A 22,161-nucleotide genomic window follows, 5' to 3' on the forward strand; every position below is an offset into this window, starting at 1 on the left:
TTGTAATAGCTTTGGGATCATCATTTCATGGCAACCAAGCAAATAAGAAACTCACAGTAGAATATTAAAGTGAATTTTTTGAAGAAAGGGGTGTTTGCGGTTGTTTACAACAAACCCATGACTCACACTTTAAGAAACTAACTAGCAACAGTACTCTTCTTGACTTCTGGTGTTTTATAAATGTAACCTCAAATGCAACTCCTTTATTTCTCCAAAGCTAGAAGGTTTGGGTGAGACATAAAATCAGGGGGAGGTAATCTACCACTTTCTTGGGCATTGACAAAGGCCATTGTGCCTAAGAACAGTTATTTTTATTCTTTGCTTATCCAGAAATCATAGTCACTCTAACCTTTAATCTGCCTGTTTGGAGTTGTTACAAGATGAGATTAAATCAAAATAAGAGCAGAAAAAGGATGGAGGTGTAGGATTACTGAAAAAGATAGTGTGGATTTGGGTGCATTTTCCCCCCTCCCTTCATACTCCTCTCAGCTCTTGTTTACTCCCCACTCCTCACCTCCATCAAGTCCCCATCCCATAAATTTCCTACTTCATCTCCTCAAAATGTTTCATGGTTCTAGGTATTTTAAGAGTAAAAAAAAAGCCTTTTGTTTTCAACATAGAGCTCATACATTAAAAGGCAAAATGCACAAATAAACGGTCCTGGAATTTTGCACCAACATCTGGTTTTAGTATTGTTGCATTTTTCACATCTCCTGTTATTTCTGTCAGTTTGTAGACGCGTATAGCCTAGGAATTACATTATAAGAGAGCCAAACTACAGTCAAGTATAAATCTCACAAGCAAGCAAATACTTCAAGGGGAGCACTGATTCAAAAGCCTGCTTGTTCTTGCTTCGTTAAGTCTGGACAGAATAAAAACACACTTGTCACAGAATGCCACATGGATTGTGACATCAGAAAGCATACAGTTTAACCAGAAGGGTGCATCGTTTTTAAGTGTGATGAATTTTCACTGGCAGGCGCTCCAGGCATCCACCTGACTTGCTCTTGGAGGGATTTCTAAATTGGGGGCCTGCACCCTTCTAATACATTTGATGCGTGTGGGATAAAATGTGTGTAACTTGAAAAGGACATCAGTGTGATTCTACTCGCATCTTAATCCATACTCCCAATTTGAGTCTTAGGCAACTTAGAAATATCTAGTTTGATATGATTGTGAATTTTCATTTAAGAGTTTTTATAAATGTGTTTCTTTAAAGAGCTACATGAAATGGGTATATTATCTTTTTAATAGCTCTCCCCAAACTGATTTCAGTATAAATGTGTGTGAATGCCAGAGGTATTGTGTGTGTGTGTGTGTGTGTGTGTGCACGCGCCCGTGCATGTGCATAGAGCTGTTAATTAATAATGGATGATTTTTGTCTATTATTCAGAGTTTTCCGTATTATAGTCTTTAATATTTGCATCTGAGAAATATTTATTCTAAAATTAGTGAAATGTTATTATCTGGATTTTTTTAAGAGTTCATTTTTTCTGCCCTTCGAAGATCATTTAAGAATGTTTACTGATTCCCATTCACACTTCCTTTTTTCTTTTCTATTTTTTTAAGTTGTCTTGATTCAAATAAATAATAATATAATAATAATAATATAAACAAATATGGCCATATTATCAAAATCACTAGTGAATAGCAAATAGGACCTTATTTAGAGAGATAGTCTATGTCCATGAAGATTAAATAGAAATATTACTTTTATTGTCAAAGAATTAAAATTCCATTTGAAGTTTACTTAATGTTGTCTCCTAAACCCCTGAACTCAAAAGTTAAGCAAGAATTATTACACTGGTTCTGAACATTTTAAAAGTAATTTAAAAGCACTTTGTTTTATAACCTGTGTATCTGATAGTGACTCTTTACGTAACTATACTTGTAAAGACCATCTGACCCAAGACTTCCTGGACTTCAACATTTGGTACTTAGATTTTTAGGATAGGACATCCATTGTGCTCTTTGAATTATAGAATAATGCTATGAAGAAAAACAGAAAGTTAACAGAAAATCTTTTAGTAATATGACTTTGAATAATAATTCATAGACTAGGTTTTAAGGAACATTTCTGTAATGTAAAAATTATAGAAGGAGAATAATTCTGTCATGTTGGTATTTCTAAATTTACTAAAAAGTAGTCATGTTGATAATTTTCTGCAGTAAATTTTGCAAGTGCATTTAAAACCTAGGACATAGTGTTAAATGGTAAATTTAGGATAATGACTTCAGTCAGGTAATAATATGTATTGAATTAGCCAGCTAACTTCTTTCACAAAAAAAAATTATACTACTATGGTTTTACTCTTTATTTGACTCACATCATATCATCATAACTAAAGTAGTTTGCATGGAGGAAAAGCCCTGGAACTATAGGGGTTCAGTCAATGTCAAACTCAAAGTCAAAAAGGAGTGGAGAATGCATTTATGTTTGTGTTAGAGCTGGAGATCCTGGCTTCCTGGTAGATAAAATCAGGAACCCTAATATTGATGTCTTCAGGCTTTAAAACTGGCATCCTTATGCATAACTTTGTGGTGTTCATCTTTGATGCTTGGCTATTTCCTCCCCTTAAGTATCCTGGCATGTCTAATACCAATTGAGAAAATAGGCTTCAAACAAACAAAATAGTTTGCCTCTTGAAATTAAACATTCCTAAAAAATACGAACTCTTAAAACCAAAGCATAAGCAAATCATAGAAGCTTGAGAGCTTGAGAGAGGGAATTACCTCCACTTCCTCCTGTTTTGCTTTTTTTTTTTCTTTTTTCCAAAGAATAGCTTGCCCAACAAAGAAACCTATCATAGAATTCTGTGTTCCCTCCCTTTCTCCTTCATCTCATGATAGGCTCTTACATAATGGATTTACATTAGAAATAGACACAGAAGAGCAGCCTAGAAGTCTGATAGGTTTTCTTTGACATGACCAACTTTTAGATTATTACATGAAAGATACAAGTTAAGTGTTTTGGAAATGAGTTAAAAGCATATCCTAGTCTCAAGTAAAACATATAGGAGTAGTTTTCATGACAGACACTTGGCAGCTTGCAATTCTTATGTCGATATAATTTAAAGTACTTTCTGATTTTCTGCCAAAACCTTATTTTTATAGCTCAGTTGCATATATAAAGCAATATGGTATCACCTAACCTTTAAAAAGAAATATGATTTCCTTTGGTTAATTAAAATACTGTTTGTCCCCTTTCTATTGAAATTAAACTTTATTAGTTCAGAATTGTCGTCTTAGCAATACAAACATTATAATAACTTTGGCTTCAATAGTATGTAACATATTCAAAACTAGTTTACATGGTATTCAGAAAAAGCTCTTCTTATTCAAATAGCCTGTTTTACAGTAGAATATTCCAGCATGATTTTTATTTATGGCTTAGTTTCTTTTTTAGTTCTCGAAATAGAAATACCTGAAAATATCTCCTACAACTGATTGAATGATATTAATTAAAAAATTTTTTTTACAAGAACACCTCTTACATAATTCTTATAATAAAAAGAATCCAGGAGATATGATTTATTAGCCTTTTAAAGATTAGAAGGTAAAAGCCCAAAACCTTTTTTTTTAGAATTTGGTTTAGCCATTTGTGGTTAGCTGTCATGTGGGTACAAAATAAAATATTTAAAAAAAAAATATTTAACTGGACCAGAGATGTTCATTCAGACAGCATATAACTGAATTCATTCAAAAACAAGCATTTTGTGGATTGAAGATCACAATCTACCAACAGTATAAACTCTGAGTAAACAAATGGAGTCACTCTACATGGTATCAATATTTTGGAAGGCCAAACATTTGAGAGTAACATATATAACATTCCAGGTTGTTACAATACAACTTTTCAAATTAAGTAAACTTCTTTCTCCTGGCATCTTAAACAGTGTTATTTAGTGTGTTCATATATAAAGTTAATTCAGAAATTAACATGTAGATTGCTTATGTTCTTATATTAAATTTGTATGCCTAAACCTTGTCAAGTATTTTCTTAATTTTGGTGGCATTTTGTGTTAACAGAAACACATGGGGTTTTAAAAAATAGTGAAAGTGGTTTTCCCCCTAATATTTACTGATATTCTTTGGGAAATGCCAGAGTTCAGAGTTTGTGTCGACAGAGGTGCAGATTAAAACCTAAACTGTAAATTGTATGTCAGACTGTTTATGTCAGGAGATAGCTGGAGGTGATGGCCTAATTGTTATAGCTAACTTCATCTCAGTAGATTATGTTCTTCTTACATAAATTGAATATATGCCTTTTATTTTTATTTTTTTAAAGATTTTATTTATTGATTCATGAGAGACAGAGAGAGAGAGAGAGAGAGAGAGAGGCAGAGACACAGGCAGAGGGAGAAGCAGGCTTCATGCAGGGAGCCTGACATGGGACTTGATCCCGGGTCTCCAGGATCAGGCCCTGGGCTGAAGGCGGCACTAAACCGCTCAGCCACCTGGGCTGCCCAAGATGTTCCTTTTAAAATGCTATCAAGGCATGTGCTTTTAGCTTTTCCATACGAAGGGTTCTAAGCCATACCATCTCTTGCCTTTTGTCTTGAGGACCCTACACTATGTGGCTAAGAAAGAGTTGATTTACAATTAGGAGCATGGTCCGAGGCCACAGATTATTGCAGACTTTTAGGGAAGATCACATGGGGGCAGTGGGAGGTGAAATAAAGCAGTTTTTAGGGTGGGGATTTAACTGTGCCCCCATAAATACTATCACACCTATAGAGACACAATTTCTCCACTTGTCAAGAGTATGTGATGTTGCTCCAGCCACCGTGGCTAGCACCCGGCAGTATGAAAAACTTCCTCCTGCCCTGTTTGTGGAGCTCATCAAATGCTCTTCACGAGAGCTTTTCCACTGCATTCTCTGAAGACAGCCAGAATTACTCTTTGTGACCTTGTTGGCCTCTCCTCTGTGATTTTCCCATCCTGCTCTTCAGTTCTTGAAGAGGTGGAGAACACTCCTGATAGCCTGGGGAGAGTCTCCCCCCATTCTCCAGTCAGGAGAAGAGAAACACACGTGGAAGGTTCCAGCTTCAGGGGAAGGGGGCAAGAGGCTGGTGTCCTGGGAAGTGGTGAGAGTAGACAAGAAACTTGAAAGAAGCTTTCTTCTTTTGAGCTCTCCACCAACTTGTACTGCCTAGCATAACATTAGAGTAATTAAAAAGTGATTTTGGTATGATAGTATAGCATAGTAGTTAAAAACACAGACTCCGGAACCTGATCATGTGGGTCACATCCCAGAGTGCTTCATTTCTCTGTACCTCTGATTCCCATCTGTCACATGGAGGTAACAGTAGCGGCTTCATAGAGCTGTGAGAGAATTCAGTAAGTTTGGGCATTTAATGTACAAAGAACAGTGCCTTACTATAGTTAAGAATCATGCAAGTATCCCAAATGTCTTCTGAGATCAACCTTTTATATATTGTATTCTTTGTTCAAACTTGCTAAGCATAAGGAAGTGTTCTTTCCTACTGGCTGTCTATTAAGCATGTTGCTTCCTTGGGTATAGACATCTGTGTGTTACCACACAAAAAATTACCATTCTCTTCCTACTGAAAGCACAGAAGAAATACTCCTCTGAGAATTTATGCAGCATATTCACAACCTTTTCTTAGAATATGAAACATACCATACTATATGTGACATGGAGATATTTTATTGTAGGTTGCCTGTGATGTTTTAATTTTTTTATGCACATGTGTGTATCAGCGTTAGAGAGACACATGGCTTTTATCATCTGATGTACATGACACTGATTCTTTAATCAGGCTACAACACTCTGTCAATCCTGTTGTTTCCATCAGAAAACATACTTTCTGTTTAACAACCCACTTAGTGGTACAGTGAGATCGCAGATGAACCATCGGAAGCACCACTTTTATTATTTCCACTAAGCCTAGTGGCATGGCTTGGCTTGGCTAATCCGTATCACATAGTTTATTGTTTGTTTTCTAATCACTTGTTTTAGATGCACATGGAAGTCCCAGAGCTACAAGGAATGAATGTAAATAAACTCACAACTTGGATGACTCCCAATCCAAGCCTGAGTAATAATGATTTGCTTGTCACTTTTGTGAATTCTGTTCAAGTAGAACCAATACAGTTGGAGAACCCATAGGTATTTGGAAAATAAAAACACAGTGGTGCACACTCTCTCCTAAGTGTTTTCTTTGACTTGCCACTCTGTAGTTGGGAGAGAAAAGTGAGCCAAGAAGTGTCCTCACCAGGCCTGTTCATTCTACAAGGTCTCATAGCGAAATATGTTCCACCTTGACTTATGGTTTGATTTTGCTTCTATTAAATTTCCAATTCTTTTTCCACCTTTAACTGAAGGTGAGTATCTAAAGGCAAACGGAACTCTTAAATTTCTGTCCTATTAGTAACAAGTATTTTTTAGAATGATCTTTTCCAATATCTTTTATCAAATACTACAGCCAGAATGAAGCAAAGGGCTGCCTGACTCACTTCCTATGTGTAATAAGTTGATAATATTGTTAAAATTACAAGGTTTTTAGACAGTTTAAGGGCATTTTAAGGATTATTTATAAGTATGTATACTAAGTGTTAAACAGATTTGTTTACAAACCAATGTCCACTGAAAATAATTCCCCTTTGAAGGTATTATTTTGAAAAAAAAAAAGTTTTTTCCTCATTATTTTTCCCATTTGGGCATTTAATAAGCTACATGGTGGCTTTGTGCTTTTCCTGCTTTAGTAAACACATTCTTTTCAGATCAGGATTACGGTGCAATCTAAAATGTAGTTTTTCATGAATTCTGTTTATTTGTTGACTAATAATTTTGAAATATTTAAAATACATTTTTTCCCCTTTTGGCTTTTCTAAGATGAGGAAACAGTTGAGTGTGGTAGGTGGATTTTTTTTTCTCCATCCTGTGCATCTTCTTTCTACTTTAATTGTATTTTCTGCACATTTAATCATTTCCTTTCTCATTTTCTTTGTGCTTCTCAGAGGAAACTAAAGGTACATGTATAAAAGCTTCCCTGCCATAGTCTATTAATTTTATTTAGTACACATATGTGTGGATTAAATTGAGTATAGCAAGTGGTTTATAGAAGATATTGTGCATCTGAACTTCCATCTTGATGTTACAGTACCAAAAATCATGGTTGGACTCTGAGATCTATACTATTTTTTGCTTCCTATAGCAGAAATACAGAGAGTAGTCTGAAATAGTACATTATGTTTTTGTTCCTGTCAATAGTCTCAGTGTTATTCAAATATATTGACATCCTTATCTTAAAATAAGGATGTCAGAGGAGTCTTCTCAACTATTTCATACCTGCACAAGCTGTGCTATTAGTTCCATATTTATGTGAAGATAAGAGGCCTAAAAGTAACAAGTACTCACTAGGTCAACTATATTTTTAAGATATGTATAACCCAGTATTCATTTAATTCCAAGAAATAATTAACCCATCACTTGTTTTAAAATGTTTTCATCTATTCATTTGTTAAAATTCAAATAAAAATGGAAATAGTATGCCTTTATTCCTTTCCAACACAGAATTTCTTCCTATCAAAAGAAAGGATGTATCTTAATCTTAACCTTTCTGTCTAATCCAGTGAGCCAAAGTAAGTGCTACATTTACATATTATCAAAGAGCCTGATTTACAAAAATAAATTTACTTTGGGGATCAAGTGTTGTAATTTTCTTAACTGTGGAAAGTATAAACATCGTAGGCAGATCTTTTATAATTTTCTTGAAACTGCATCAAGGAACCTCTGAAGGAGGTTGAAAACTGAATTGCATGATGTTTTAAAACATTACTTTAAACTTAAATATAAAACAAAACGTTTTATGTTTAAGAGTGGCATTGTGAGGGCTGTTCTATGCTGTGCTTTACGTAATTGTTTTAAGTAATTTATTTTATTTTATTATTTTTTTGCATCTGTGGCTGGGCTTCTAACTGTTCTGCTTTATTTCTTGGCTTTTTGTTCTGTATGCTTTTACACTCCATCCAGAAGATGCTGAATATGCTGGTAACAACAGTGGAACCTATATAGGTGAGCAATTGGTCACAGAAGAGGATTTCTTTCTGTTGCTTTCTTCAAAACCATTTTATTGTTTGATCTTAAATGAGCATATTTGCATTAGCATGTTCTGATGTTCAGTGGGGGGTAGCATGAATCTTTAAGTTAAACAGGCTCAGTGGGTTGGACATAAAGGAATTCATAGTGTGCTTTTGTGCTGTTATTTAAGAAGCTTTCCAGATGCTACATTTTTTCATTTTACAAAACTCCGTGTAAAAATCTAGAGTATTCCAGTTTTTAGACTAGAAAAACTGCGATTGGATGATCAAAGAGAGGTTAAAATTCCATTAATTCCTTACTCATTTCTGAACAATACAGTGTGCCAGATACTCTGTATATCAATTAACACCTCTCCTTACACCCTCAGAAACTTTAGTGGCTTCAAGGAGCAAGTGTTTCTTCTGATTCTGTGGTCAGCTGAGTGGCTCCTCTGGTCTGTGTCAGCTTGGTGAACCTTTGCGGTCTGGTGGTTTGGGCTGGGCTCTGGTTGGTCTGAGGACTGGGATGCTCAGCAGGACAAACGTGTTTCTGTTTCCTGTAATTTCTCATTCTCCAGTAAGCTAGCCCATGAAGCATCTCAGGGTTCCAGAGAGCAACAGAAAAAATGATCTCCAGTATATTGATACTAACGAATCCTCTGCTCACATCACGTCTGCCAACATCGCATTGGCCCAAACCAGTCTCATGGCCAAGCCAGCATAATGTGGGAGGCTCCTGCCCAAGAGCTTGGCTTCAGGGAGATGTGAAGAGATGGGCAGACTTTACTACAGGCTTCTGTCTCTCCAAAATGAAGAGGTACTGACTCTGCCTGACTTCAGGCAGGGCGTATACTTAGTCAGATGGCAAGTATATCCATCCAGTGAAAAGCTGTGGCATAAAGCAGTATCTGATGAGAGTCACATAAAATGCTATAATTCAGAGGCTGAGCAGATGACCTCCCAACCTGTGAGGCACTGAAGGACCTAGTCCCACAAGGAATGACATTCAAACCCGGCACCAAAGCCTAGGTGGAATTCTAGTTTAACAGCAGGGCATGAAGGAAGAAGCAGTAACATGGAGAGAGGTGCCTGTTGCAGAGCACAAGGCATGTTTGAGTTTGGGTGAGGGGATGTATGTGCTCTTTGTTACTTTGTTGCACTCTGGAACCCTGAGACCACAATATGGGCTGGCTTCCTGGAGGGTGACAAACTGTAGGAGAATGAGTTCTGGATGAAATGCCATTGGAGCTGGCAAGAACTTCGTTGATATCTGGAGTCACTGATGACTCTGAGAAAGAGCTTTACTGGAAGCCAAATTGCCAGGTGTCAAGGAGTAAGAGTGGATGGGGAAAGAAAGATAGCAGTTAAGTTCAAAGCCATGTTTATAGTTGAGAGTAGAAATGTTTTAGTGAGAGAGGAAAATGGGATCCATTCTGTAGACAGAGATGGTGGAGCTGATGGTAAAGGATTGAATGTCTTCATGATTTTTTTTTGTGGTTTTTAGAGTGAGCAGGGGTGGGGTGCAGGGTCAGGGGGCAAGGGGGAGACTCCTAAGCAGGCTCCATGCCCAGCCGTTGAGCCTAACATGGAGCTCCACCTCACAACCCTGAGATCATGACCTGAGCTGAAATCGAGTCAGATGCTTAACTCACTGAGCCATCCAGGAGTTACTCCAAGAATTGAATGTCATAAAATCAGAAGTAATTAGTTGAACAAAGCCCCAAAGCAGACTAGATTGGGTGGAGTTGAGACTGTAAGGGTGCTTTAGATTCAAGAACTTAGCATTAGCAGATGAGATTAAGCCTGTGGATACCTCAGGACCCATAATAATGTTTTGGAATAGGCAGAGCTTTGTGCTTCCAGGAGACCATACTACACCACTCAATTACAGATGAAATAGGGCACCATCTGTCATGAATCGTATACAGCCTGGTGGCACAACAGATAATCTTCAGGCCATGTTTGGATAAAAGACTTATTTTTGTTAGTCCCACAAAATTGAGAAATTTTATATAAAAATTTCTGACCCCTTTGACAAAAGATTTGACTAAACTAGGCCCTGGTTCCCTGATGTTACTGACAATTGGAGTTGAGTGACAGCTGACTCTGGAAATATAACTCAAGATGTCTGGTTCCACACAATCTTCACCACTCATTATCTTGCCAGGGCTGAGGTGGGGCCAGTAGACATTCTCCTAACAGCTGTGTTGGTGTTTGTATTGTAACAGTGAAGTATTTCTTGGGTCTCCATGTTCTCCTATGTAGAGAAATGAAAGTGGCCAAAGTGTATTTAAGACCTATGGGAGAAGCTGTTTCTTTGAGGACTGACTCTTGTGCGAAATGGATTTGTGTAAGGCAATTTAAGATTTTTCAACCTGTCTGGCTTCCATAAGCTTTTGAGTTTGCAGGCCCTCAGTACAGATTATAGCTATCCTCCCCATTCAACTTTCACTCTTAGAGAAAATTATCTTTTCCTATGGCAAAAGGAAAAACATGGTTAGTGTGTTTTAATGTATGTGCCTCATGACATTTCATTCTGGCCTAAGTGTTTATTCTTGACACATGCGACAGAGGACTCCAGTAGGTTCACACACCGCAATGTTCACTTAGCTAGAAGTTAAAAGAGTTAAGGGAGTCTAGTAAGATGCCTGAGAAGAGAAGCATAGAACAAAAAAACTTTGTTTTAAAAAAGACTATGAAAGAATAGGATTCATAAACTAACCATGTTTCTGATAAGTTTCTTCTTTTAAAGAAACAATTCAAACTAAGGACCACAGATTTGAAACTGTCTCTTGTAGAATAAAACAAGTTTGATCATATTCTGTTTTTTTATATATAACTTATATTATTATTTTTATACAATTATTTTGTAACTTTGTTGCAAATACATTGAACAATTTGTTATGTGGAATTCAGTTTTTCCTCAAAAAGCCAAATCCTCAAAATGCTTATAGATTTCGTGGATTTTTATTTATTTATTTTTATTTACTTTTTAAGTTTTTATTTAAATTCCAGCTAGTAACATACAATATAATAATAGTTTCAGTCATACAATACAGTGGTTCACCACTCCCATACATCATCCTGTGCTCATGACAGCAAGTGCCCTGCTTAGTCCCCATCACCTTTTTCACCCATTGCCCCTTCCACCTCCCCTCTGGTAACCATTGGTTTGTTCTCTGTAGTTAAGAGTGGATTTTTAGAAGAGATCTCATAAGTAATATGCTAACACAAATGATAGGTGGTTTTATGGTAGAAGGATTATTTGGTAAACATCTTACAATATACTGTGAGTAATGCTGTGACTTTTTGTTTTTCTTCTTTTTTTTCTCCCCTCAACTAATTGTATCTTTGCCTTTTTTTCTGTCAAGCTCTTTATTTGTCTCTTGTTAGTTTTATGAGCTCTTTCTGTGCCATAAATATTAGCCCTCTCTCTGCTGCACACATTTTTTTCTGATGTTTTGGTTGGGTTTTGCCTTTTTCCATTCCAAGACTCAAAGCATGTAGATATTTATAAGTTTACATTGCCAAATTTGTGAATTGTTTCCTTTGTCTTCTGAGTTTTCTCCTGTATTCCCCAAAATAAAATTTTTAAAGATAATTTTAATTTTAAAAATTTTTACTAAAATAACATGCATGAGGTTAAGCCTATGAAATTGTTACATAATCCTGTTTTGTGGGTCAGAAAACAACAGAACATCAGCAATTTCATATGGTTCTATTTAATAACTTGTTTGAAAAGTTAAATAGTATTTGCAAGTCTTGCAACCCAAAACAAGTGTACCTTTCCCTTTTCCCCTCTAGTCCCACCTCTTCCCTCAAGAGACAACCATTTTAGCTCTGGCTAGCAGTTTCTTCTGGTCTTACATTGATATTTCTGGAATTTTTCCTAAAATTTATTGAATGTTTATTATGTCCTAGGCTGCTCTAGACATTTGAGTTTCAAAGAGATCAAAACAAATACCCTTTCATAGAGCTTCCATATTGCGAGTAGGCTTGGACTAACAACTAAATAAATAATGTAATATCTTAGGTGGTAATAAGTACTATGAAGTAAAACAAGAATAGGGACGATGGAGGAGATAGGGAAATGGGACATTCAGGAAGGCCTCTTTGAAATGGTTGTGTTTGAGCAAAAACCTGAAAAGGAGCCTCATGGGGGACGAGAATTCCAGGGAGTGGGACAGGCATGTGCAAAGATCCTGAGACAGGACTCCAGGGCCTCCGAGGGTCAGGAAGAAGACCAGTGTGAACAAGGGAGGAGTTGACAGGACTTGAGGTTGGCAGCATAACAGAATGGTTGTGGAGAGGAAGGGATTAAGTGGGTTCTTTGGCTTTTAATATTGTGGGATTGGAAATCATTGAAGCGTTCTGAGCAGAGCAATGACATGACCTGACATTTTTAAGGATCACTCGGCTGGTCTGTTGAGAAGGGATAAGGGAGCAAGGGCAGAAACAAGGAGAGCTATGTGGGAATCCAAGCAAGAAATGACTGTGGCTTGAAACAAAATATTCTCTGTGGAGGTAGGGATAAGACATGGAATTCTGAATACAGTTTAAGAGTAAGACTGACAAGATTTTGAGACAGGTTAGAGAATCAAGGATGAAAGTGCCATTTTTGGACTTAGCAACTACAAGGGCAGAGTCACCATTTCCTGAGATGGGAGAGACCATGGAGCATAAGTTTGGGGTGGAGGAACACAAGGATGGTGGTTGGGGTCCCCTGAGTTTGCAATACTCGTGTAGAGGTATTAAATAGGGAACTGGATAGGCAGCTTTGAGTTCAGGCCATTGATTTAGAAGTGGTCAAAGTTAGGTCAAATGTAAAGTCAGGAAGCTGAATGAGATCACCATAGAATGGATGTAGATTTGGGCAAGAAAATAACCGAGAGAGAAGTAAGGAAATACACTCAGAGATATGATTCTTCTAGGAGCCAATAAAAGTAAAGTTTTAGGAAGGGAAAGAGTGATCAAATAAGATGAGGAAAGAGAACTGACTTTGATTTAGCAGTGTGGAAGTTACCAGCAACCTTGATGAACAGTTGGCAGCTTAGTTACATTGAAAAGCATTTGACAAAATCCTTTGGTGATAAAAACTTAACCTAAGAATAGAAGGGAATTTCCTGGGATCCCTGGGTGGCGCAGGGGTTTGGCGCCTGCCTTTGGCCCAGGGCGCGATCCTGGAGACCCGGGATCGAATCCCACATCGGGCTTCCGGTGCATGGAGCCTGCTTCTCCCTCTGCCTGTGTCTCTGCCTCTCTCTCTTTCTCTCTCTGTGACTATCATAAATAAATAAACATTTAAAAAAAAAAAAGAAGGGAATTTCCTCAACCTGATGAAAGGCATCTACTAAAACCCGATAACTAATCTTTTATATATGTTGCTGAATTTGGGTCACTAGTATTTGAGGAATAGACATAATTGGGGTGCAGATTCTCTTTTTTTCTAGTGATATCTTTGTCTGATTTTGGTATCAGAATAATACTGGTCTCAAAAGATGGGGTGGGAGGCATTTCCTACACTTTTTGAAAGCATTTGTAAACTTTGTGTTCATTGTTTTCTAAACATTTGCTAGAATTCACTGGTGAAGCCATCTATTCCAAGGCTTTTCTTTATGGGAAGTTTTTTAACTACTCATTCAATCTCTTTACTTGTTAAAGGTTTGTTCAGATTCTCAATTTTAGTAAGTATATCTCTAGTACTTTGTCTCTTTCATTTAGATTATCTAATTTGTTGGCATCCAACTGTTTATATATTCGCTTATAATCCGTTTATTTCTTCTTGGTAACAGTGCCCTCTTTCATTCCTAAATAATTTAGGTCTTCTCTTTTTTTATTGGTTCATTTATGTTAAAGGTTTCCCAGTCTTGTTGATCCTCTCAAAAGAATAAAAATTTGTTTTTTATTGATTTTTTTATTGATCTCTGTTCTAAGAGATGTTAAAATGTTACAGTATTTCTACACTAACTAGGAAATGCTAGTTATTCTAAGATTTTAACATTTCCCTCCTAATCTCTGTATTAGTCAGGCAACCGTGCACACACATCCATACCCACACACACAATCTAAGGTGTTGGCTCACATGATTGTGGAGGCTTCATAAGAAAATCTGCAGGTTAGGCCATCAGGCTAGAGACCCAGGGATGAGTTCAAAGGCAATCTGCTGGCAGAATTCCTTCCTTTGCAGAGGAGATTAACTTTTTTCTCTTCAACTGATTAGATGAGGCCCACCCACATTCTAGGGGGTAATCTGCTTTATTCAAAGTTCACTGATGTAAAAGGTTAATCTCATTCAAAAAATGCCTTCACAGAAACATCTGGAATAACGTTTGACCAAATATCTGAGCACTATGGCCCAGCCGTGTTGGCACATAAGATTAACTGTCATATTCTCCTACACTAAGTATGTCTATGGTAATTATTGCATTGAGGAAATATTTGCCCTTTGGAGATTTGATACTGTCTTTCACATCAATTTCTTCTCTTACTAAAAGAAGTAATTTAAATAGTGCAAGTCAACAAAAATAATTTTGTAACATTTTAGTCACTTTCTGCATATCATACAAATGACCATAGTATCCTGGTGTACATCAAATCCCAATAGATACCACTATTGTTCACACATACGTTGTATGGCCACTGATTTTAAAGACTATCCACATACACAGGATGTGTCTATATCCATCCTCAGCCCTTGGCACCCTTATCCAGTTTTAGGAAAGCCCTGGAAAATAGTCAAGGGAGTTTCCAGAAATTTAGCCCTCTTATGGGAGGGAGTCCTTTTCCAAGGACTACTAAGAAGAATTTCTGAGACTCTGGCATATTTTAGAACCTTACCCTTGCCCCTCATCCACCTTCACATTCTGTATCTCCTGAGTCCACAGAAGGAAAGGAAAAACTGAAGTATCCTACAGGCACAGTACCCTTGGATCAAAAATGGGGCTGCCCAGGATCTCCTGGTAGATGCACAACCACTGTTGATCTAAATCAGACCAGTAGCTCAGTGAATACATTTGATGAATTTCACTTTCTTTGATGTGCATAAAATCAAGCATAAAATAGCATACATAAATAGCCCTTAACCTCATGACCATTACATTTTTGACATCCCATGTCAAAATGATCTAATTCAACTCTTTCAAAAGAAATAAAATTGTAATATCCCAAGAATTGAATGTCTATTCATATAAAAATTATATCATAAAACCATATTTAATCAATATGAATGTATACTGCGTTAGTATGATTCTTACTGATGTGTAACACACCACGTTTCTTAGGGCTTTGTTCATCAATAAAAGAGATTGGGCTGTTATTATTGGAAGGAAGGAAAAGCTCACCGAGTGGGCACTGTAAGTTGTGTTAATTGCATAAAATTTTATGACAATGATATGAAGATAAATTGATAGTATGCTGTAAATATGAAGTACACAAACTGGACCTTTTATTTTTTTATTTTTATTTATTTATTTATTTATTTTAAGATCTTTATTTATTTATGATAGTCACAGAGAGAGAGAGAGAGAGAGAGAGAGAGATTGAGAGACAGACATAGGCAGAGGGAGAAGCAGGCTCCATGCACCGGGAGCCCGACGTGGGATTCGATCCCGGGTCTCCAGGATCGCGCCCTGGGCCAAAGGCAGGCGCCAAACCGCTGCACCACCCAGGGATCCCCAAACTGGACCTTTTAAAGTTGAATCTCTCTAAGTTAAGAGTTGCCTATTTACCAGGCCTTTTATAGTTATATAAATATATGAATTATTAGGAATAATTCATTTCCTTCCATGAGCTCTTGAAAATTTCATTTAGCTCTGGTGGATGATGTGATGGGAGTGCGTGTGTGCATGCATGTGTGTGTGTGTTGGCTTCCAAAGGGCAATTGTTTCTCAATAGTATAATAGCCAGCTTTGAGGATTCTCTCCTTTCTAATGCAGTACAAAGTAGTTTAAATGAAGAATATTTCCTTTTTACATTGATAAAAATTACAGAATGTTTTTCCTTGGGTTAATTCAGTACTGAAATCTTGTTATAATCAATGAACAACTGCTTATCAGGCATGTGTCTTCAAACATAATTTCTTGCAAATGGTTTCCTGAAAACTCATCAATTTCTTCACCTCTGCATTTGCTGGAGTACTTCATGCATTCTTTTAAAACAAGATCAGTTTTGGGACTTATGTAAGTTTAGACTGTTCTTTTTATTTAATTGAAGTTGTTTACCATGAAGTTCAATATAAACAAAACTGTCCATTTGCTTTTCTTTTTTTTTTTTTTAAAGATTTTATTTATTTATTCATGAGAGACAGAGAGAGAGAAAGAGAGAGAGAGAGAAAGGGGCAGAGGGAGAAGCAGGCCCCATGCAGGGAGCCTGATGTGGGACTCAATCCAAGGTTTCCAGGATCATACCCTAGGCTGAAGGTGGCACTAAGCCACTGAGCCACCCAGGCTGCCCCATTTGCTGTTCTTTTAAATGTATTTATCTATCTCTACTTCTGTGTGTTTTTTTCTAATCCTTTTTCTTCTTTTTATGTGTGAGCACCATTGATTCTCAACAAGTTGCACTATTTTATAAACCTAGTAAAAATTCCTTTTTGCCCTATTATTGAATTATTAAAGCATGTTTTGTAGGTAAGCACAGCTATGTCAAAAAAATAGTGCCTTAATATTCTCCCCAAAAGTAAAATTTATACAAAAAGAACATTTAGAAGCATTCTTTAAAAAATGGTGGAGCTTCTTTCTTGAACAAGAACTCTGCATAATCTCAACATGTCTGGAATACTACTTGGAAATATTTTCTCTGACAGAAAGAAACCATTCCTGCTTGGAGAATTTTTTGGTTGCATAGGCTCAAATTTAAAAAATATATTAAAAATTTTAAATCCAATTTTCCCCTCTTTTTAGAACTATATTTTTATATTTAATTTTATGTGTGCATACTGTATTTTCTCATAATTATGAAAGTGTAAGTAAAAACTCATTTCTTTATTAGCTGACTGGCAGAAAATTAAATTCTCATATGGTTTCTCCTTTTTTATGGTAATACTGTGCTGTGCTTTAAAAAATTGTCAGTGATATCAGAAAAACTTTTTAGGACCTAAGTAATTTTTTTCTTGGAAATTGCATATTGATATATTAGCTCCCATGATTTCATTAGGCACTTTGAGTTTCTATTTTTATTTTTAGCTTGAGATGAGCTGAGTGATTCAAGGGTATTTAGGGCATTTCAGCATTTCTTTAAGTTTTATTGAGAGCAATTTTAAACTGTAACATTCCAGAGATGGATTATGTGTTTGTTTAAAAACCTTGTTCCACTTTATACCAAAATTAACATATGTAAAGTTGGTTAATGTAATCCACAATAATTTTCATGTGTCTTTGATGATTTTTTCCCCCTGAGAGTGTTTTTATAAGATGAATGCAAGAAGCTGACTAACCCACTTCTTCAGATCTCTGTTACTCTTAAAGTTTTGTACTGGCATTTATTTTCAGTTTAAACCTCCTCCAAAGATTATTATCTGCTAATTTGTTTGGCCTTAATTATCCTTAATTGTCTTCGGAACAATTTTATGATTGGTGTATTATGGAAGCATTATTTCAATAATAATTGTCTTAGGACCATATTTACATACACTTTACATGTCAGTTATGATTTATATCATTATAGCAACTTTGGTGTTATGTTGAAAAATGTTTATTTTAATGGAAATTTTCAATGTTTTGTTGGCAGGAGCCTGACACTGTATAATAACTTCCAGCTGCTTAGTTTTTATTAATGTCCACATGAATTTTTTAATCTTCTTACAAAATTCATTTACATTAACATATTTTGTCTTATAACTAAGATACCTACTGAACTATTAAATATTAGCTTTGTCAAATTAATCCAGTGTTTTAAAATGCAAAAAATGATTTTCATACAATGTACAGTAGTTTTCCCAAGTTAAGAAAAGAATCCACCTTTTCATGTATTTAAGGAGAGAAACAAGAATTGAAATGTTTATTTTTATCTCCTTTTAAGGAAGTAAGCAGTTTTCTTGATTGTGTTGGTATCAAATAAATGTATTTTTTACAAAAATCAGGAACTTTAGAGTGGATCCTTCCATCAGTCTCTAACTTTTGAAGTGCCTGCGATCAATATTGCTATTTTAGGATTCAAACAATTTCCCTGAGATGCTGCTTTTCCCATCTACAGACGTCTATAACATTTAAACATTAAAAGCTTATTATTATTAAAAACACTGAAAATATATAATATCTGATGTTATTGGACCAAATTGGCTATATAAAAGAAATGTAACCAAAGATGGAAACTGTCCCACTTAAAAATTGTGGGTGATAACCTAGTAGTATTTATTTTCCTTGAATTAACAGAAAGGCAGATGTCACTTCACTCATTCAACGTGTGTGTTTTTTGGGGCTGTGTTGGTATTGGTGATGAGTCACCTTGACTCTGTTGGAGGGTCTTTTGTGTTAAGGGATATTTGTTCATAAAATGATCATGTGTTTTTTATAAAATGTCATCTTCAAGGTCTTAAAGTCTTACAAAAAGTAACATTATTACAATGATAAATATTTACATTGTAGATTCACACTGAAGTTACCTACTTATGGGAGCCAATGGGATAAAATAACAATTTATGGTTTTTAAAAAAGATTCCAGTTTTATTAGTTTGGTTACAAATTTTCAAAACTCTGTTTTTCTCCATCTGTCTTGACCTTTGATACTCTCGACCTTTGATCTTTGGTTCTTATACTATATTCTCATTTTTTAAGAAACCATTTTCCATTATTTTTAGTTTTATTCCTTTTTTAATATTTTAATTATTTGGCTATTTTTAACTCTTGTGATTATAAAAAGGTAGTCTGTTACAATAATCATGTCAAGATATAGAAGACTAGACCCTGCCTCTGAGACATAGTCAAATGTATTTTGTATTATGTGTTGATGTGACACACAAATATATCTTTCAGTAGTGGATTTCATTTGTTCGGTTGTTCATATATTATGAATAATGTGTTTTGTGGGCTTTTTAAAAAAAAATTTCAAATTATTTAACATTCTGGAAAGTTTGAGAAATAGAGCAATAACAATTGCCCACAGTCCTCTCTCCCTAACAGAACCATTTTCTGCTTTCATGCATTTTCTTGCACAGTTTTGTACCCATACCAACTTTTATATTAGTAAAAAAGTAAAACTCATAAGTATGACTATTGTATTCTGTTTTTTTCATTTATTATACCAAATGTATTTTATGGTGCTGTATAGTTTTAGAGTTATAATTTTAGTGGCTTCAACCTCATTTCTTAGTTGAAATGTGAAAAAAGTGTAGTGTAAGTTAATCATTCTCATACTTACATCTATGTTGGGTACTTCAAGTTTTTTTTTTTTTTTTTTACTGTTGAAAACGTCACTAACATTTGAAATTACAGGATTGATAGGTATAGGAATACTTATCTACAGTATGAAGCTCATTTTAATAATAAATGATTCTTAATTTACATATGTAAGAGTTAAATTTATAGTCTTTGGGTGAATGGTGTTACATAAATAAAATGTAGTTCAGTAGCTTTATAAATGACCAAGTCACAACTTCTAAGTTTAACTTTTTTACTTAAATGTCAGTATTAAATTACAGAACTTCCTAAAAATCTTAGTTTCTGGTCATGAGCTTGTGTTGTGAAAACCCTTAAATTGGTATTTGGGAATATTTCTGTGTCCCCTAGTAGGTTGGGAACTTTTGGAAGGCAGAGACACTATTTTTATATTTTTATATTTTACACATTTTTATATTTTTATATTTTACACATTTTTATATTTTACACATCATCTTGAATATATAGGAATTAAAAAATGTATTTGATTGTATCTGAAAAAAAAGTCTCCCACAGAAAAGAGCTTATAATTTTTAAACCCTAAGATAAACTGCTGGTCCTTTATTTTTTTTCTATTTGCTTATTTCATAAAATAATAAAAGGCTCATCGCTTTTTCTATTACACATCTATGTATTTGGAGTCACATTTCAGACTTGCTTTTTTCTTTCATCATTTAATATTTGAACCAAAGCCTGGGTAATTTTTTTGTTTTGTTTTGTTTTGGGTTTTTACTTAAATTCCAGTTAGTTAACATATAGTGCTAATATTAGTTTCAGGAGTAGAATTTAGGGATTTATCACATAAAACACATGGTGCTCATCGCAGGTGCCCTCTTAACACCCATCCTCCATCTAGCCCATCCCCCACCCACCCCACCTCCCTCCATCAACCCTTAGTTTGTTCTCTATCCTTCAGTCTGTTTTATGGTTTGCCTCTCTCTTTTTTTCCTCTCCATGTTCATCTGTTTTGTGTCTTAAATTCCACATATGAGTGAAATCATATGGTATTTGTCCTTCTCTGACTATTTTACTAAAAGAAGAACCACTTAAACCCAGGGAGCATTCTGCCTACCTTATTGGGTTGCTGTGAGAATTAATGAATTAATCCACATAAAGGCTTCGAGGGGTGTCTGGACCTAGTAAGTTCTCAATATGTATCAAGTACCACCATCATGACTTCTGTTTTTTTAGTATTGGTATCATCAGTAAGAGAATTCTCTAAACTCATACTAAGAATCACCTTTCTGGGTTTTGGGGGTTTTTTGGGGGGTGCGGGTCATGACATAATAATAAACCATCTGGTACTTTAGTACAAAGTATGTGTCAATATAAAGGAGTGAAAGGATTGCTCAAGAAGTATTTTTAGGACCACTGGTTAATTACTTATGAAAATATAAAGTTACAGCCTCACCTCACAAGTTTGATCTCAGCTGAGTAATTCCAGATGGGATAAAAAGAATAATTAAATCCGTGCAACCCATTTTTTTTAATTTAAGAAAATATAGGTGACTATTTATCAGACTCAAGGATTGGAAAGTCATAAAAAACAGTGGGAGAAATCACAAAAGAAACAGACTCAGATACATAAACATTTTAAATTTCTTCAAAATGGAAAATTGAAAATCTTAAAAGTGTTGGCAACAAATTAGGGCCAAGGGCTGTGACCTTAAAAGACACATGTATGTGTATGTATTTATGAAGACCCTAATCAAAAAGTGATCAAAATGCATTAACCAGCAAATCACAGAGGTAATAAGAAATGCAGATGGGTAATAAATATGAAACAAGGGTCAACTCCAGTAACAGTGAAGATGAAATGACATAAAATTTTTCACTTGTCAAGTCACTGAAAACTTCAAGGTAATGAGAGGTCTTCTTATGAGAGACTGGTAACAGGGGTCATTGTGCTTTCTGCTTGTGCAAATGTACACTGGCATTCACTGATCTGAAAAGTGTTTGGACAAAATCTAAGCCTCTGGCGGCGTCTCCCTGTGAAATAATCAGCGACATGGAATAAAGGGTATGTTCAGGGACATTTACTGCAATCTTGAAATACGGAGCAAAAAACAAGCAACCTTTTGCTTTGATAGTAAAAAATACTTTAAATAAAGCTTTGCAATCATATGCTGAGTTAACAAGTGATCATAAATTATTTCTCCTCGAAAATATTGGGTATAAGTGTCTCCTTGTGATCAGGGGGGCTGACCTGCAGCTGCAGGCTTACTGTAGAGTCACTTTCCTATGGTCATCATGTAAACGCGTCGTTCCTTGGGAACACACAATCTCTAACAGCTGTGGGGAAGCTCACTGGGAAAAGCCTGTCAGTAAAAATCTTGAGCCAATTATAAATTACAAAAATGTGAAATATAAGGAAAAATATATTTCGTGTAAAACTGTTGCCTTAGTCCAAATGTCTTGTTGCTGTTCCTTTTTCCCTCCCTTTTTCTTTGTTTTTTGTTTTGTTTTGTTTTTTTGTTAAAGCCAGCTCTTGGTAAGACTGGAGCATTGAAAATGCACTGGGATTAAGTAAAATTCTAGGTTATTTATTCACGTTTACCTGAACGAACCCTTTGCTTACTTTCAGTTTAAGGATATGTCTTTAAATCTTCCTTTTAAGAAGAGAACCACATAAAAGCGGAGGGAAGGGACTGCCTCTCCCTGACACACAGTTAAGTCTCCTTTAAGCGTAGACTCAGGAAGGCGTGTGCCGGCACATCGCTCATTAATGCGACCCAGGGTTGAA

General features: G+C 35.6%; 1 protein-coding gene across 5 annotated transcripts in view; it reads left to right on the top strand.

Moving 5' to 3' along the window:
* The window catches only part of MPP7 (membrane palmitoylated protein 7), a 681,753-nt gene that overhangs the window by 603,187 nt on the left and 56,405 nt on the right, over positions 1–22,161 (top strand). For 2 of the 5 annotated variants that reach the window (XM_038529943.1, XM_038529944.1), the window contains 3 exons: positions 6,860–6,880; positions 6,985–6,996; positions 8,000–8,041. The exons of 2 other annotated variants lie outside the window; for them this stretch is intronic. In XM_038529943.1, coding sequence (XP_038385871.1) covers positions 6,860–6,880; positions 6,985–6,996; positions 8,000–8,041 — 75 coding nt within the window. The remainder of the gene's footprint in view (positions 1–6,859; positions 6,881–6,984; positions 6,997–7,999; positions 8,042–22,161) is intronic. One more of the 5 variants, XM_038529945.1, reaches the window with a different exon arrangement.

This window comes from Canis lupus, chromosome 2, assembly GCF_011100685.1.
Source record: "Canis lupus familiaris isolate Mischka breed German Shepherd chromosome 2, alternate assembly UU_Cfam_GSD_1.0, whole genome shotgun sequence".
Lineage (NCBI taxonomy): Eukaryota > Metazoa > Chordata > Mammalia > Carnivora > Canidae > Canis > Canis lupus.